The sequence below is a fragment of the Lepidochelys kempii genome, chromosome 6 (genome assembly GCF_965140285.1).
Source record: "Lepidochelys kempii isolate rLepKem1 chromosome 6, rLepKem1.hap1, whole genome shotgun sequence".
In the NCBI taxonomy this organism is placed as follows: Eukaryota; Metazoa; Chordata; order Testudines; family Cheloniidae; genus Lepidochelys; species Lepidochelys kempii.
Genome location: NC_136385.1, coordinates 96,183,917 through 96,199,255, shown reverse-complemented (window position 1 = coordinate 96,199,255; position 15,339 = coordinate 96,183,917). Strand labels below are relative to the sequence as shown.

General features: G+C 45.5%; 1 protein-coding gene across 1 annotated transcript in view; it reads right to left on the bottom strand.

Moving 5' to 3' along the window:
* The window catches only part of TSHR (thyroid stimulating hormone receptor), a 208,420-nt gene that overhangs the window by 41,614 nt on the left and 151,467 nt on the right, over window positions 1-15,339 (bottom strand). The window contains exon 8 of the mRNA XM_073349347.1: window positions 5,228-5,296. Coding sequence (XP_073205448.1) covers window positions 5,228-5,296 — 69 coding nt within the window. The remainder of the gene's footprint in view (window positions 1-5,227; window positions 5,297-15,339) is intronic.

Here is a 15,339-nt window from a genome sequence, read left to right as displayed (position 1 = left end):
CTCATTCTTCTCTTCTGCAGACTAAACAATCCCAGTTCCCTCAGCCTCTCCTCATAAATCATGTGTTCCAGACCCCTAATAATTTTTGTTGCCCTTCTCTGGACTCTCTCCAATTTATCCACATCCTTCTTGTAGTGTGGGGCCCAAAACTGGACACAGTACTCCAGATGAGGCCTCACCATTGTCGAATAGAGGGGGACGATCACGTCCCTCGATCTGCTCACTATGCCCCTACTTATACATCCCAAAATGCCATTGGCCTTCTTGGCAACAAGGGCACACTGCTGACTTATATCCAGCTTCTCGTCCAGTGTCACCGCTAGGTCCTTTTCCGCAGAACTGCTGCCTAGCCATTCGGTCCCTAGTCTGTAGCGGTGCATTGGGTTCTTCTGTCCTAAGTGCAGGACCCTGCACTTATCCTTATTGAACCTCATCAGATTTCTTTTGGCCCAATCCTCCAATTTGTCTAGGTCCTTCTGTATCCTATCCCTGCCCTCCAGCATATCCACCACTCCTTCTAGTTTAGTATCATCTGCAAATTTGCTGAGGGTGCCATCCATGCCATCCTCCAGATCATTTATGAAGATATTGAACAAAACAGGCCACAGGACCGACCCCTGGGGACTCCACTTGACACTGGCTGCCAACTAGACATGGAGCCATTGATCACTACTCATTGAGCCCGACAATCTAGCCAACTTTCTATCCACCTTATAATCCATTCATCCAGCCTATACTTTTTTAACTTGCTGGCAAGAATACTGTGGGAGACCGTGTCAAAAGCTTTGCTAAAGTCAAGGAACAACACGTCCACCGCTTTCCCCTCATCCACAGAGCCAGTTATCTCGTCATAGAAGGCAATTAGATTAGTCAGGCAGGACTTGCCTTTGGTGAATCCATGCTGACTGTTCCTGCTCACTTTCCTCTCCTCTAAGTGCTTCAGAATTGATTCCTTGAGGGCCTGCTCCATGATTTTTCCAGGGACTGAGGTGAGGCTGACTGGCGTGTAGTTCCCAGGATCCTCCTTCTTCCCTTTTTTAAAGATGGGCACTACATTAGCCTTTTTCTAGTCGTCCGGGACTTCTCCGGATCGCCATGAGTTTTCAAAGATAATGGCCAATGGCTCTGCAATCACATCCGCCAACTCCTTTAGCACTCTCAGATGCAACACATCCGGCCCCATGGACTTGTGCTCGTCCAGCTTTTCTAAATAGTCCCGAACCTCTTCTTTCTCCACAGCGGGCTGGTCACCTCCTCCCCATGCTGTGCTGCCCAGTGCAGTAGTCTGGGAGCTGACCTTGTTCGTTAAGACAGAGGCAAAAAAAGCATTGAGTACATTAGCTTTTTCCACATCCTTTGTCACTAGGTTGCCTCCCTCATTCAGTAAGGGGCCCACACTTTCCTTGGCTTTCTTCTTGTTGCTAACATACCTGAAGAAACATTTCTTGTTACTCTTGACATCTCTTGCTAGCTGCAGCTCCAGGTGCGATTTGGCCCTCCTGATTTCATTAAAAATACATGCCCGAGCAATATTTTTATACTCTTCCCTGGTCATACGTTCAACCTTCCACTTCTTGTAAGCTTCTTTTTTATGTTTAAGTTCCGCTAGGATTTCACCGTTAAGCCAAGCTGGTCGCCTGCCATATTTACTATTCTTTCGACACATCGGGATGGTTTGTTCCTGTAACCTCAACAGGGATTCCTTGAAATACAGCCAGCTCTCCTGGACTCCTTTCCCCTTCATGTTAGTCCCCCAGGGGATCCTATCCATCCGTTCCCTGAGGGAGTCGAAGTCTGCTTTCCTGAAGTCCAGGGTCCGTATCCCTGCTGCTTACCTTACATCCCTTGGCCCGCGGCGCTTCCTGAAGCCCCCATTGGCCTGGGACAGTGAACTGTGGCCAGTGGGAGCTGTGATCGGCCAAACCTGCGGATGCAGCAGGTAAACAAACCGTCCCGGCCCGCCAGTGGGCTTATCCTGGTGGGCCGCGTGCCAAAAGTTGCCAATCTCTGAACTAAAGGATGTCTCAACAAGGACTGGTAGAGGTTTATGTAGCTTGTTACCTTTAGCTCAGTGGCCAAATGTGATCCAGTTCAAGAGTAAATAAAACTTTTTGGTATTGGCTGGGTGTGCAGTGGCCTGTGTGAAATGAGTGGCTGGCTTCTGTCCAGTTCCCAGCCCACATCACTAAAAATATAATTGCAATTGGCACTCCCTACCTAATTGTGAGATCAGATGGTAGAAAAGCCTATATGGGGAAGCAGCAGAAATTACATGGCCTAGACAAAGCACTAGAAAAATGCTGTAGGAAACAAATCTTAATGGGATGAACTAGATAACCTGATAAGACTTTTCTGTATCTAATTTCTAAGGGCCAGTCCTGGCACAGGGATAAATAAGCCCGTCTCTTCTGTCTTCCAAGTGGCCACAGGCGTGCAGAGCACATTTCATTAGGGTGTGTACCCAGGGAATTTTTTTTTTTAAAGGCGAACATTTAGCACACAATTTTTCACACTGAAAAAAACCCAGTAACCTAGTTAATAATAATAATTATTATTATTATTAATAGTAATAAAATCAACTAATAGAATGAAAAATGTGTGTATACTGTATATGAGATTATTATATGAAAAATGAAAATGAGTTTGCTTTGGGATTTTACAAGGCACTTATATCATTTAAACACATTTGGTACCCTGAGTAATGATAACACTTCTTGCAAATCACATAAATAGGGATCTCATGGTCCCCCTTCCTTCACCCCATTGCAAAGGCACAGGTTTTATTGCTGGCTGCCCTAGGGCTGCAGAAAACCCTATGGGCAAAACATACGGAAAGAAGAGGATCAATTTATACAGAGGGCTGAAGGGGGGCTCCCATAGTGCATTAATTAACAATAAATACATCAAAATTAAATACATTGCAGAGATAAGAACCTGTAACGACAACTTTACTTCATGAGAAGCTCCAGAGAAAGAAGACCCAGAGGGAATAATGGTAGGTGGAATCCTAGGGGACCAAAGGGGCTGGCAGAGGGAGCAGACAGAGAAAAAGGGTAGAGGCAGAGTGGCTGCAGGATTGGTCCAGTCTTCTGCATCTCCCCTGTGGGTGGAGAGACTGATCTCTCTCACTGTAAGAGGGAACAATAGAATGGAATGCCCAGAAGAATGAATGACTTGAGGACAATTTCCTGAGGGACCCATACCCTTGCAGAGCTTTTCTATCTCTGACATTTACATTTCTACATGGTTTGGCCCACAGAAATAAAAATCTACACATCTTCCATGTGTTTTTGGACCAATGGAAAAAAACAGTTACAATTCAAGTGACCTTTAAAATTTCCTATGAAACTGAGTTAACAAAATAAATGAGCTTATGAACAACCAGAAAATATACTTTTCAAGTGAAAAACTATAACTGGACTTCTTTGCAAAGAAATTGTAAGTTTTCTTACAAGAAAAGCCACAAACTGTCTGGAAAGGAAGAGCAGATTAAATTACTTGCCTCAGTGAAATTAAATATCCAGAGAATTGCTGTGCCTGTGATGATGATGACCGGGGTTTGTTCACCTGTGGCTCCACCTCCCTGTGCTTGGAGGCACAGCCGGGCATGTCTGCATCTGCAAGCAGGCCCCCTGCCTCAGGTGCACCTCCCATTGGCCTTGGTGGCCAACAGTCTGGGAGCCTCCTGGCCAATGAGGTGGGGGCGGGAGGGGGAAGGCAAAGGGGAAGATTGTAGGGAGCTTGGGAGCAGGGGAGGCAGGGGGAGGGGAGCTGTCTCTGGAGGCACAAAGGGGGGGCTCTCTGGAGAGGGGTGATGGGGGCACAGGGGGTGATGGGGATCTTCCAGGGGGGCAGCGGGTTGTGTGGGTCTCTGTGGGAAGGGGGGAAGTGATGGACAGAGCCAGCTGCAGCCTGGGCCTGGCCTGTAGGAGAAGGGAGTGTTACTATACCCCGCCCCCCAGGAAGCCCCGTCTTTAGTGTGTATTTTATGCTAGCCCTGGGGTGCCCATCGCTGCTCCTTTCTCCTGCCCCCGGCTCCATCTGTTTGTCTCCCCCACAATGCCCCCCCATCTGTGTCTGAAAGTGACAGACTCCTGCTGCTCTCTCTGCCTGCAGCTCCCTCCCACTCCCTGCTGGGGAGGCTTGGTCAGGCAGCTCAGGCACCACCCCCCCTACAGCTCCCATTGGCCAGGAACCTTGGCCAATGGGCTGGGAACCAGGTCAGCTCTGGGAGGGGGGACAGAGGCAGCGTGCGGAGCTGCCCTGCCTCTGCTGAGACTCTCCGCAGCACACAGGGACGCCAGGGAGTGGGGAGCTGCCCCCAGGTGAGAGCGCCCCACCTCACATTGCCGAACCATGGAGCATGGGCACCACAACCCATCTCGCTGCCTATGTATCCAACCCACCCTGCTCCCTGTCCCCTGACTGCCCCAGCCCCTTATCCAACCCCCCGGCCCCACTAACCATGAGGCTCCTAGCAGTGTTTGGCTCAGCACAGAGCCAGACACGCTCCCCCATGGGAGCAAGTAGCCCCGCCCCCACCGAGCTCTGCACTGTGTTAGGGTGTGCACACCTCGTGCGCACGCCTAAGCAAGTGGCCAGTCATTGCCTTTCCCCTAATATGCTGTGCTAGGAGAGATGGAAACTGAGCTGAGATTAACCACTTGTTCTAGGGATCAGTAGCGCCCCTGGTAGACATAATAAAAATTTCTACCTCATTCCCAATCCCTGTAAACCACCAAATCCTTTTATGCTTTTCTTTGAATGCTAAGTGTCAGGATGCATAAGCATATTCCAAACAGCCCATATAAGTATTGCCTATGGAGACATATCCTATAACATTTGCAGCTGCACAGGGGGTCTGGAAGGGTGCCAGTCAGTATCAGCTGTTTCCTAATCCTGACTTTTTATTTTTTGGACACATTTGTTACAGAAAGAAACACATGTTATTTTATTCTGGAGCCTCCAACGTGCAACTCCTCCCTCCATTTCCTGATGATGTGTTGTCTCTCACTTTGTCCAATTTTGGCATTTTCTCAGGCACAATTTTTAGTTTCCCATACAATAATTTCCTGGGTGAGGGGTGTTTTTAAAATCTTCTTTTATATATCTCAATCTCCCAAGCTGTCCAGCAAAGCCAGAGAGAGAGAGAGGCTGAATCCATGCTGAGAATTTTAGCCTCCGGTCATGTGCCTAGGCAGAAAAATGTTTCAGAGGTACTACTTACACAGCATCCAGCTTCGTCCCGTTGAAAGCGTGGCCTTGGACCCTAGTGAAGCCATTATTGTAGAGTTTGCTGCAAACAAATAAATGAAATTATCCATTTTTACAATGCAGTACGGGCTAGACTCCTGGAGAATTAGGCTTTATCTTTCCCTGGCCAGCAGCATATCAGATGGACTAATTTTAATCTCTTGGAAGTATAATATAATATAAGGGCTAATGGATGCTGAGCAGCATTCTTGACTACTGAGCGCAGAAGAATGCCAGGCAGCACTTGCAACTTGTACTAACTTTTACTTTCTTCCCAAGAAAGACAAGGTAGTTCTATTACCCAGCTCAGACCTGCCCAGAAACATTAAATGAGCTCCCATAGTTTCCCAGTTGAAACAATAACTTACTGTAACTGTAGTTCTTCAAGATGTGATGCAGATGTGTATTCCACTTAGGTGCATGTGCACAGAGCTCACTGGAGTGGGAGAATTTGCCTAGTAGTACTCGTAGGGGGATGGCACTGTGCCTCATGGCGATAGCACCTCCCTTGGCTTTATGAAGTGGCGCCACCCCAACCACTCTCAGTTTCTTCACACCAAATGCCCAGAGATGAAACTCTGATGCAGAGAGAACAGAGGGTGGGTCATGGAACACATGTCTGCATCATATCTCGAAGAACCACAGTTACAGTAAGTAACCGTTTCTTCTTCTTCGCGTGGATGCAGCTATGTACTCCATGTTAGAATATAGATATTCAGGCCTGTCTGCAAAGGCCTGTACTTTAAGAATTTAGGTGTATTCTTATCGCTTGGCTAGTTCTAGAGGTATAAAAGAAAGAAATCACTGTCTGCCGGTGTAAGGGCCTTCTCTTACTGTGACAGATTGAGGTCTTGTTCTTAGGCTAAGGCCTTTGGCTAAGCAGCAGAGGCAGCCATAAGCTAGGAAGCGACCGGTCACATCCTCACATTCCAAACTAGTCACATTGAAATAAGGTGCTATTGGGCTGTTAGGCACTATCAGGACAGGATTGTATTCCTATCACCTCCAGAGAAAGGGAAGTGCCTAGAAAATGTAAAAGGAAACTTAGTTTGATAGCATCCTGTCTGGCAAGAACTCACTTATCAATAGCTGGGATGTGAAATCCTCACTTCTGTGTTGTCTTGTCATTGTAGTTCCCACTTTGCTATTGTTTGTCTGTATAATCTCTGTCTGGTTCTGTGATTGTTCCTGTCTGCTGTATAATTAATTTTGCTGGGTGTAAACTAATTAAGGTGGTGGGATATAATTGGTTACACAATCATGTTACAATATGTTAGGATTGGTGAGTTAAATTTCAGGAAAATGATTGGTTAAGGTATAGCTAAGCAGAACTCAACTTTAACTATATAATCTGTAGTCAATGAGGAAGGGGGTGGGTGTGGGCATGGGCATGGGCATGTGAGTAAGGGAGATGGGAACAGGGAATGGGGGTAAGAAAATTGGAATCATGTTTTGCTAAAGGGGGAAATGGGAACAGGGAATGGGAGTAAGGAAGTTGGAATCATGTTTGGCTAAGGGTAGGAATGGGAACAGGGACACAGGTGTAAGGCTCTGTGGTGTCAGAGCTGGGAAGGAGGATACTAAGGAAGGAAACTGGAATCATGCTTGCTGGAAGTTCACCCCAATAAACAATCGAATTGTTTGCACCTTTGGACTTCGGGTATTGTTGCTCTCTGTTCATGCGAGAAGGACCAGGGAAGTAAGTGGGTGAAGGAATAAGCCCCCTAACACTCCACTTAGGTGACTCACAAGGGAGTATCCCACCCAGGAAGCGGGACTCTGAGTCTGTTTAAACAAGGATTGCAGCATCACCCTTCCCAAGGTTGTATCTGTCCTGGAAGATGCAGTAACAGCATAATGGTTCATAAATGTATGTATGCAAGACCACGTGGCAACCCTGAAAATGTTCAATATGGAAACATCACTGAGGAATGCTACTGATGTTGCTTGTGCTCTTGTTGAATGAGCTCCAACCCGCTGAGGGGGCGTAGCCAAAGCTATTTCATATGCAGTCTTGATACAGGATGTTATCTATCTAAAGATCATCTGTGAAGAAACCACGTGACCCTTTATACGATCTGCATATGACGCAAACAGTCAAGGTGAAGCACAAAATAGTTTATCCTGTCCAAATAGAAGACTATACATCAGCTGACTTCTAATGTATTGAGATACTATTCCTCCAGAGATTAATGCAGCTTAGGAAAGAATAAAGGTAAGTATACCACCTGGTTCAAATGAAACAGAGAAACCACTGTAAATTTTGGGTGTGGCCATAAATTCACCTTGTCTTTGGAGAACTGTGTATAAGGAGGCCCTGCCATCAGAGCCTGCAACTTAATCACTCTCCTTGCAGATGTTATCGCTATCAGGACCACAGTTTTCTGACACAAGAGCGGAAAGGGACAAGATGATAGGGGCTCGAACAGAGGTCCCATCAATATCACTAGTACCATGTTAAAGTCCACAGAGGAACTAGCTCTCAGACCAGAGGGTGTAAATGAAGAAGTCCTTTTAAGAATCTTGATACCAAAGGATTGGAGAAGACTGCTCAACTCTGAATAGGGGAATGAAATGCTGATATCACTGCGAAATGCATTTTCATGAACTAAATTCAACTCCTGATGACTAAAGGTGCAGCAGGAAGCCAGCATTGGTTGAATTCTGCAGGCCAATGAACACACAGAAAACCATTTCCATTTTGCCGAATAGGCCTTCAAGGCAGAAAGCTTTCTACTGTTCAGTTGAACCTGCTGAACAGCCACCGTTCGGCTCTTCCTCCTTATTCAGCCATGCAGCAGCCATGCTGTGAGATACAGGGAGCTGAGTGTGGGGTGCACGGTGCAGCATTCTTCTTCTTTCATATGGCTGGTGTAGAGCAGCAGCTACAATTTCTCCTGAAGTTGATCAAACCAGATGGCTACATCAGGAGTGGCAGAATTTATTGCAGTGATGTCTCCTTCATATTTATAATTTGGGCAGTAGGTGATATGTTTGATGGTCTGTCGTGGGAAGCCACTCTCACATGCTGGGGAGTCCTTGATTTTCCATTTGTGAATTGTCCACAGCTACCATGGTTGGTTTGAATTCGATTCAGAGTTGACCAAGATGTCCATGGAAGGTCGAAACCAGGAACCTTCTGCATGGGATTCAGCACAAGGTGTTTATATTTTAAGTCTTGTTTATCCCAATCTGCTTTCCAAACCTCCTTCTGATCATTACCTGATTGCATGAGGCTAAGCAAATGTTCCCAGAAAGGCTTGAGGGACTTAAGATGTTGGGGTTGATGAGGTCTCGGTGGATAGGAAACTATCTGTTTTCCTGGATTCGCTGCGCTTCATGGAGTATCGCAGAAGTTCAGCATATTGGCAGGGGAGCAATATTAGACAGAACAGGCAGCCATGGTGTTGGAGTCAACTAAAGGGTTCCAGTGATGCACCACATCACTGTATTCAGCTGGTTGTCACAAGTCATGTGTGGCTGGATCTGCTCCATACCAGTGCACAATACTCAGGTACCAAATATACAAGTGCCATTGCAGATGTTCGCAACACTGATGCTGATGCACCCCAGGTTGTACCTCCTAGTTTCTGAATTATGTTGGCTCTCGTTTTTATCTCAAAGTGCTCATGGAAGGTGAGGGTGTGGCAGAATTTCACTCCAAGGTAAGTTGGGGTGAAATCATGTAGCACATTTTTACCAAAAAAAGCTATTTTCAGTGTGTTTTTGGCACTCCTAGTATCAAGATGAAATGCACTTATGATTGTTTTTCTAGGGTTTGGTTTGAGCCTCCATTTTCTGGAAATATTGTTCCATAATTTGGAGGTCTTCAGTTAATGCTTTCTCAGTGTCATGGAGGTTTGGTGTTTGGATTGTCATGGCAAGATCATCTGCATATCCAAATTTTCGTGATTTAGTTGGAGGCATGTCACTTATATAAATATTAAAAAGGGTTGGCGGAAGTACAGAGCCTTGTGGTAGCCCATTGTTTATGGTACGGGGTGAACTGATCTTATTACCCTGGTACATCTGTAGGCATCTGTTACTCAGAATGGTCCACAGCAGACGAAGTGTTTGGTAGCAAGGTATAATTTTTGCAAGGTTCAGCAGTTTCAGACCCTTAATCCATACAGTGTCATACACAGACAATAGGTCAACAAACACTGCACCAGTCTTTAGTTTTTTCTGGTAGCCAGCCTCAGTGTGACTTGTGAGTGCCAGAACTTGGTTGCAACAACTACGTTTTTACCTGGAAGCCTGCCTGTTCAACATGGATAATTGGCTCAGTAAAAGTGTGTATTCTTTTGAGGATGATACGTTCAAGAAGTTTATAGGTTGTGCATAGTAGAGAAATCGGCCTACAGCTTTCCGCTTCATCAGGGGGCTTCCCAGGCTTTGGAATGGCAATTATCATTCCTCACACCATATTTCAGGGATCTGTACTGTCTTACGGTACAGGAGTACAATGTTGCTAGCCATTGGAGTCCTTTGGGACCAAGATAGTGGAGGGAATTCTGGCAGAATACTGTCAGGGCCTGCAGACTTCCCTTTTTTCATCGTGGCAAGTCCTTCTTTTACTTCCTCAATGTTGACAGTGGCAGGTTCTCCTCGGGGGACTGATGCAAGTGTCCGGTAGAGTTGTTGATACACTTCTCTTCATGTGTGTTTATTGAGTGGTCCTTTTGTATTCTCCACCAGCTTTGAGGCTATTGAGTTTAGCCAGATTTTTGGTGGCTGATACTCTGTGGGATTAGTGGCCCCAAGGCATTGCAGTAGTGTCCAGACTTGATGGCTTGAATGTGTAAAATCAAGTTTTTGCATACAGTCAAGCCAGCGCTGGCATCTTGCTGTATCACGGGAGGGTAGCAGGGCTTTTGAGGTGTGAGAGCTCCGGTTGTATTGCCTGAGCAACTCCCGTGTCTCTCACACCCAGCGGGGAGTCTGCTTTTTCTGAAAGTCTTGGGGAATGTTCTTCTTTCCTACTACTTTTATGAGCCCTATGAACTGTTGACAGAATTCCGCTCTCACTGGAACCTTGTGACAGTTTTCTCAATAGTGTGTTTGTAGGCATGACAGTCAGCTTTAGAAAAGTTCCATTGTGGTACCTGTTTCGGAAAAAACACAGGAATTTCAATGCCTATGTAGATCATTATGGGCCTGTGTTGGCTGTTTGGAAATGCCGGTAGTACTTCATGTGATGCAATGAGAGTGTTTCCACTTTTGTCTTTAGACTCGAATGTTAGGTCTTTTTTATACCCACATTGCCAGTGGCTTGAATGGAATGTTGATAGTTGTTTAAATTTGTAGATTAATTGTAAATCTTGTGCAGATATCCAGTCCATGAGATGTTTGCCGTCAGTTTCATTTGTTTTATAGCCCCACATAGCGTGGTGACTATTAAAATTGTCTGCATAGATGTATGGAATACGGGTGCTGGATAACATTGGTTTTAGCCATCTTATGCTGTGGTCTTTACAGACATTGATAATTTAGAGCTCCTCTACTTTGAGAGTTGTGGTAAATGTGGTCTCCACTTCGGCTGGTGGAATAACATTAAAATCTGTGATGGTGTCTTTGATGTATATTGCCAAGCCATATTTTGGATGATAGTGACTAGTCATTAGGTTATAGCCATAGATACAGTAGTGCCTAGTCTGTTGGTTGTTATTAACATGGGTCTCTTGCAACATGAGGATATTGATGTTGTGAGTCTTCAGCAGATTTCCAAGGTACTCGCATTTTGCCCATTAGAGTCCTTTGGCATTAAGTTGCAGGATTCTTGTTCCAGGGCCTATTTAGCATGTTGTGTGGCTCTGAGGAAAAAGTTTAGGATTTGTTGAGTGGCTGCTCTGATGACCAGAAAATCACTGAGCGATGTTCCGTCCCCAAGTTGATGTGGCCATGATTCTGAGTGAGTAGGTGGGAATGGAGAGGAAGCAGTAGGGGCAGCTGAACTGATAGCCAAAGAAGATTGGAGAGCTGGTACTGCCTTGGCCACACCAGGGCAATGAAGATGAGGTTGACCCAATCTGCCTTCAGCTTGAGGATTACCTGTAGGATGACTGGGATCAGGAGAAAGGCATAAAAGAGAGCAACTTGTCAGCTGAGATGGAAGGCATCAGACAGGGAGCCTGAACTGAGGCCCCTTCAAGAGCAAAACAGGTAACATTTCCTGTTGTCCTTCATGGTGAAGAGGTTGATCATCAGAATGCCGCAGGTTGCAAAGATAGTCCAGAGAATACTTGTCTTTAGAGACCACTCATGACTCAACAAAAAATTCCTGCTCAAATGGTTCATGAGGTGATTCTGAAACAGGGGCAAGTGGTTGGCTTTCACAGTGATACTCTCCTTGATGCAAACCAGTCACAACCTGATTGCATCTTGGGAGAGCATCCTGGAGTGTGCTCATAGGTGCCGACTCCATGAGTACTCTGGGGCTCAAACACCCAGAGGAAAAAAATAGTGGGTACTCAGCACCCATGAGCCAGAGCTTGAGTGTAAAATTTGATGAGTTCTATGTTGCTAACAACTTCTGCCCTTGGGGCAGGGAGTTTGTTTATAAACAGAGGCAGGGTGATTAAGATAACAAAAGGCTTGTCCTTAAATTAAGGATCGTTAGATGATCCTGAAAGCATTGCCAGGCAGTCCAGTTAAAAGATAGAAAACAAAGGGTAGGAATAAATGGTCCTTTTTCAGTTTGGTGGTGTCCCCCAGGGGCTTATACTAGGACCAGTGCTGTTCAACATATTCATAAATGATTTGCAAAAAGGGATAAACACTGAGGTGGCAAAATTTGCAGATGATACAAAATTACTCAAAATAGTTAAATCCAAAGCAGATTGCAAAGAGTTACAAAGGGATCTCACAAAACTGGGCGAGACTTGGCAACAAAATGTCAGATGAAATTCAATGTTAAATGCAAAGTAATGCACATGGCAAAATATAATTAGCCATACAAAATGATAGGGTCCAAATTAGCTGTTACCCATCAAGAAAGAGATCTCAGAGTCATTTGCAGTACTCCGGAAGCACTATGTTTCCAGAGTACTGCAAATTTATAAGAATCCTTCCCACTGTGCCTATATCATCCTGAACTCATTCTCCAGATTCAGAAGACTTAAAAATTATCTCCTGTCATCAATGGAACACACAACTGTATAATGTAGCTGTTCTTAACATGCATCAAGACAATACTAGGGAACTAGATGTAGATAAGATTGCTGACAGTTTCATCCAGAAAGCTACAGTAAGACATAATGTTTTTAAATTAGGACATTAGGGAAGACAGCTTGTAACTGATTGCAATGATTTTAACATACTGTAATTCACGATAATGTAATTATGTAGTTCATAACAATTTAATCATTAACATAGTAAAGATACCAATGCTAGACACATTCAATAACTAGAATATGAAAGAAGTATATAAATATGCTGAAAATAGCCTCCCTCCAAAACTGGCAGAGTGCCCCATCCTGCTCCCAGCCCCCAAACACACACACCTCTTCAAAAGCACCCACTGGCAAAAACAAAAGTCAGTGCCTATGAGTGTGCTCCTCCTTACTTGTTCACATAATACATCACAGTGGTATTGTCAGTAAATCTGTGAACCACTGAGTCCCTGACATGGATCCAAAAGGTGTGACATACATTGTAAAGGGTCTGTAGCTCCAACATGTTGATATGCAGAGAAGACTCCAGCTCCGACCTCAGACTTTGGACTTTCAGCAACCCCAAAGGTCCTCCCAATCCCAATAAGGAGGTGTCGGTGACAAAAGTCCTGCTTAGGAAGGGCCTGACGAAAGGAATGCCCTGACAAACATTCTCAAGACGCATCCACCACTGTAAGAAGTCCAGGACCAGTGGAGGAAGGTGGACCAATATGACCAAGGAGTGAAGAGTTGGATGGTAAACTGCCCTGAGCCACATTTGGAGGGGCGAAGATGCAGCCTTTTTGAACTGGATCACCTGCATGCAAGCAGACTTCATGGACATCACAGAAGGCTGAGACTGCAGACTGAGACAGAGGTGATGAGTTGCCTGAAAACAGTCAGTTGGCAGAAATGCTCTCAAACTCACAGAATCTATTAGGGCCCCAATTAACTATATTTTCTGAGTGGGAACCAAAGTTGACTTCCATGTGTTTAGGATGACACCCAGATAATGAGCAAGAACAGTGTGGTGTTGACATGAGAAAGGACTTCATCCCTGGATGTGCCCCTCAGTAACCAGTCATCCAGATACAGGAAGATGTGGATCCCTTTCTTCCTGAGATATGCCATGATGACAGCCATGCATTTGGTGAAAACCCAAGAGGTAGAAGAGAGGCCAAAAGGAAGCATCCCACACTGGAAATGGTGCTCTGATATGTTGAATCAAAGGAATTTTTAGGGGCTCGGCAAAATTGCTGCATGAAAGTAGGTGTCCTGAATGTCCAAGGCAGTAAACCAGCCATTCAGAGAAAAAAATGTGGGGGAAATAGTCAACAGAGAGACCGTTTAGAACCTCATGTACCTGACATATTTGTTGAGGCTGCAAAAGTTGAGAAAAAAAGGTTGCTAACCTTTTGTAACTGTTGTTCTTCAAGATGTGTTGCTCATATCCATACCATGTTAGGTGTGTGTGTGTGCTGCATGCACTGTTGCCGGATGTTTTTACTTTAGTGGTATCCATAGGGCCGGCTCTAGCACCTTCTGGAGTCGTGCACACATGCACCAGTATAAGAGCCGCAGTCCGCCCTGCACCCTCTCAGGTCCTTCTTGTCGGTAGCTCCGACAGAGGGGTAGGAGGGTGGGTCATAAAATGGACATGAGCAACACATCTCGAAGAACAACGGTTACAAAAGATTAATAACCATTATTTCTTCTTCAAGTGCTTGCTCATGTCCATTCCATCCTAGATGACCCATAAGCAGTACCCCAAGGAGGTGGGCTCAGAGTTCATGAACGTGCTGACTGTAACACTGCTCTCCCGAAAATGACATTGTCTTTGGCCTGTTGGGTGATGACATAGTGGGATGCGAAGGTATGAACCAATAACCAGGTTGCACCTCTGCAGATGTCCTGGATTGGTATTTGTGCGAGGAACACTGCTGATGAAGCCTGGGCTCTTGTGGAATGAGCGGTCACAATGGCCAGAGGCAGGACATTTACCTGCTTGTAGCAAGCCCGAATGCAGGTCGTTATCCAGGGTAAGATTCTTTGGGATGACACAGGTACCCTCTCATCCTTTCCACTATTGCTACAAAGAGTTGCATGGATTTGTGGAAGGGCTTAGCCCTTTTAATATAACAGGTCAGAGCACGCTTAAGGTCCAATGTATGAAGCTGACGTTCCACAGCAGACTTGTGAGGTTTTGGGAAGAAGACAGGTAAAAAAATGACCTAGTTGTGGAATTGTGGAATGGAAAAATGGTTGGTACGGAATTGTGACACCACCTTTGGTAGAAAGGCTGCATGGGGGTGCAGTTGAACCCTGTCCTTGAAGAACTTTGTGTAAGGAGGTTCCAACATAAGGGCTTTGATCTCAGAGACCCATCAGGCTGAGGTGATAGCCACCAGGAAAGCGACCTTCCAGGTGCGAAGCAGTAGAGAGCACGATGCTAACGACTTGAAGGGGAGCCCCATGAGCTTTGACAGGACCAGGTTTAAGTCCCATGGGGGAGGGGAGGCGGCTCACCAACCAGAGGATAAAGTCTTTCCAGCCCTTTTCCAGACCGCCATTTAATGAGAGAACACCAATCTGCCATTCACTGGAGGTGGAAGACTGAGATGGATGCCAAATGAACCTTAACAGAAGAGAGAGCCAGACCTTGCTGCTTTAAGTAGAGTAGGTAGTCCAAGATAGACTACAGAGAAGATTGGAATGGAGACAGATTCTGTTCGGAGGCCCAACAAGTGAAATATTTCCACTTGGCCACGTAGGTAGTCCTAGTGGAGGGCTTTCTACTACTCAGCAAGACTTGTTGAATCTGATCCAAGCAGGCCTGTTCTTTGGGGTTCAGCCACACAGCATCCATACAGTCAGATTCATGAAGGCAAGGTTTGGGAGAAATAACAGACCATGGTCTTGTGAGATCAAGTCTGGG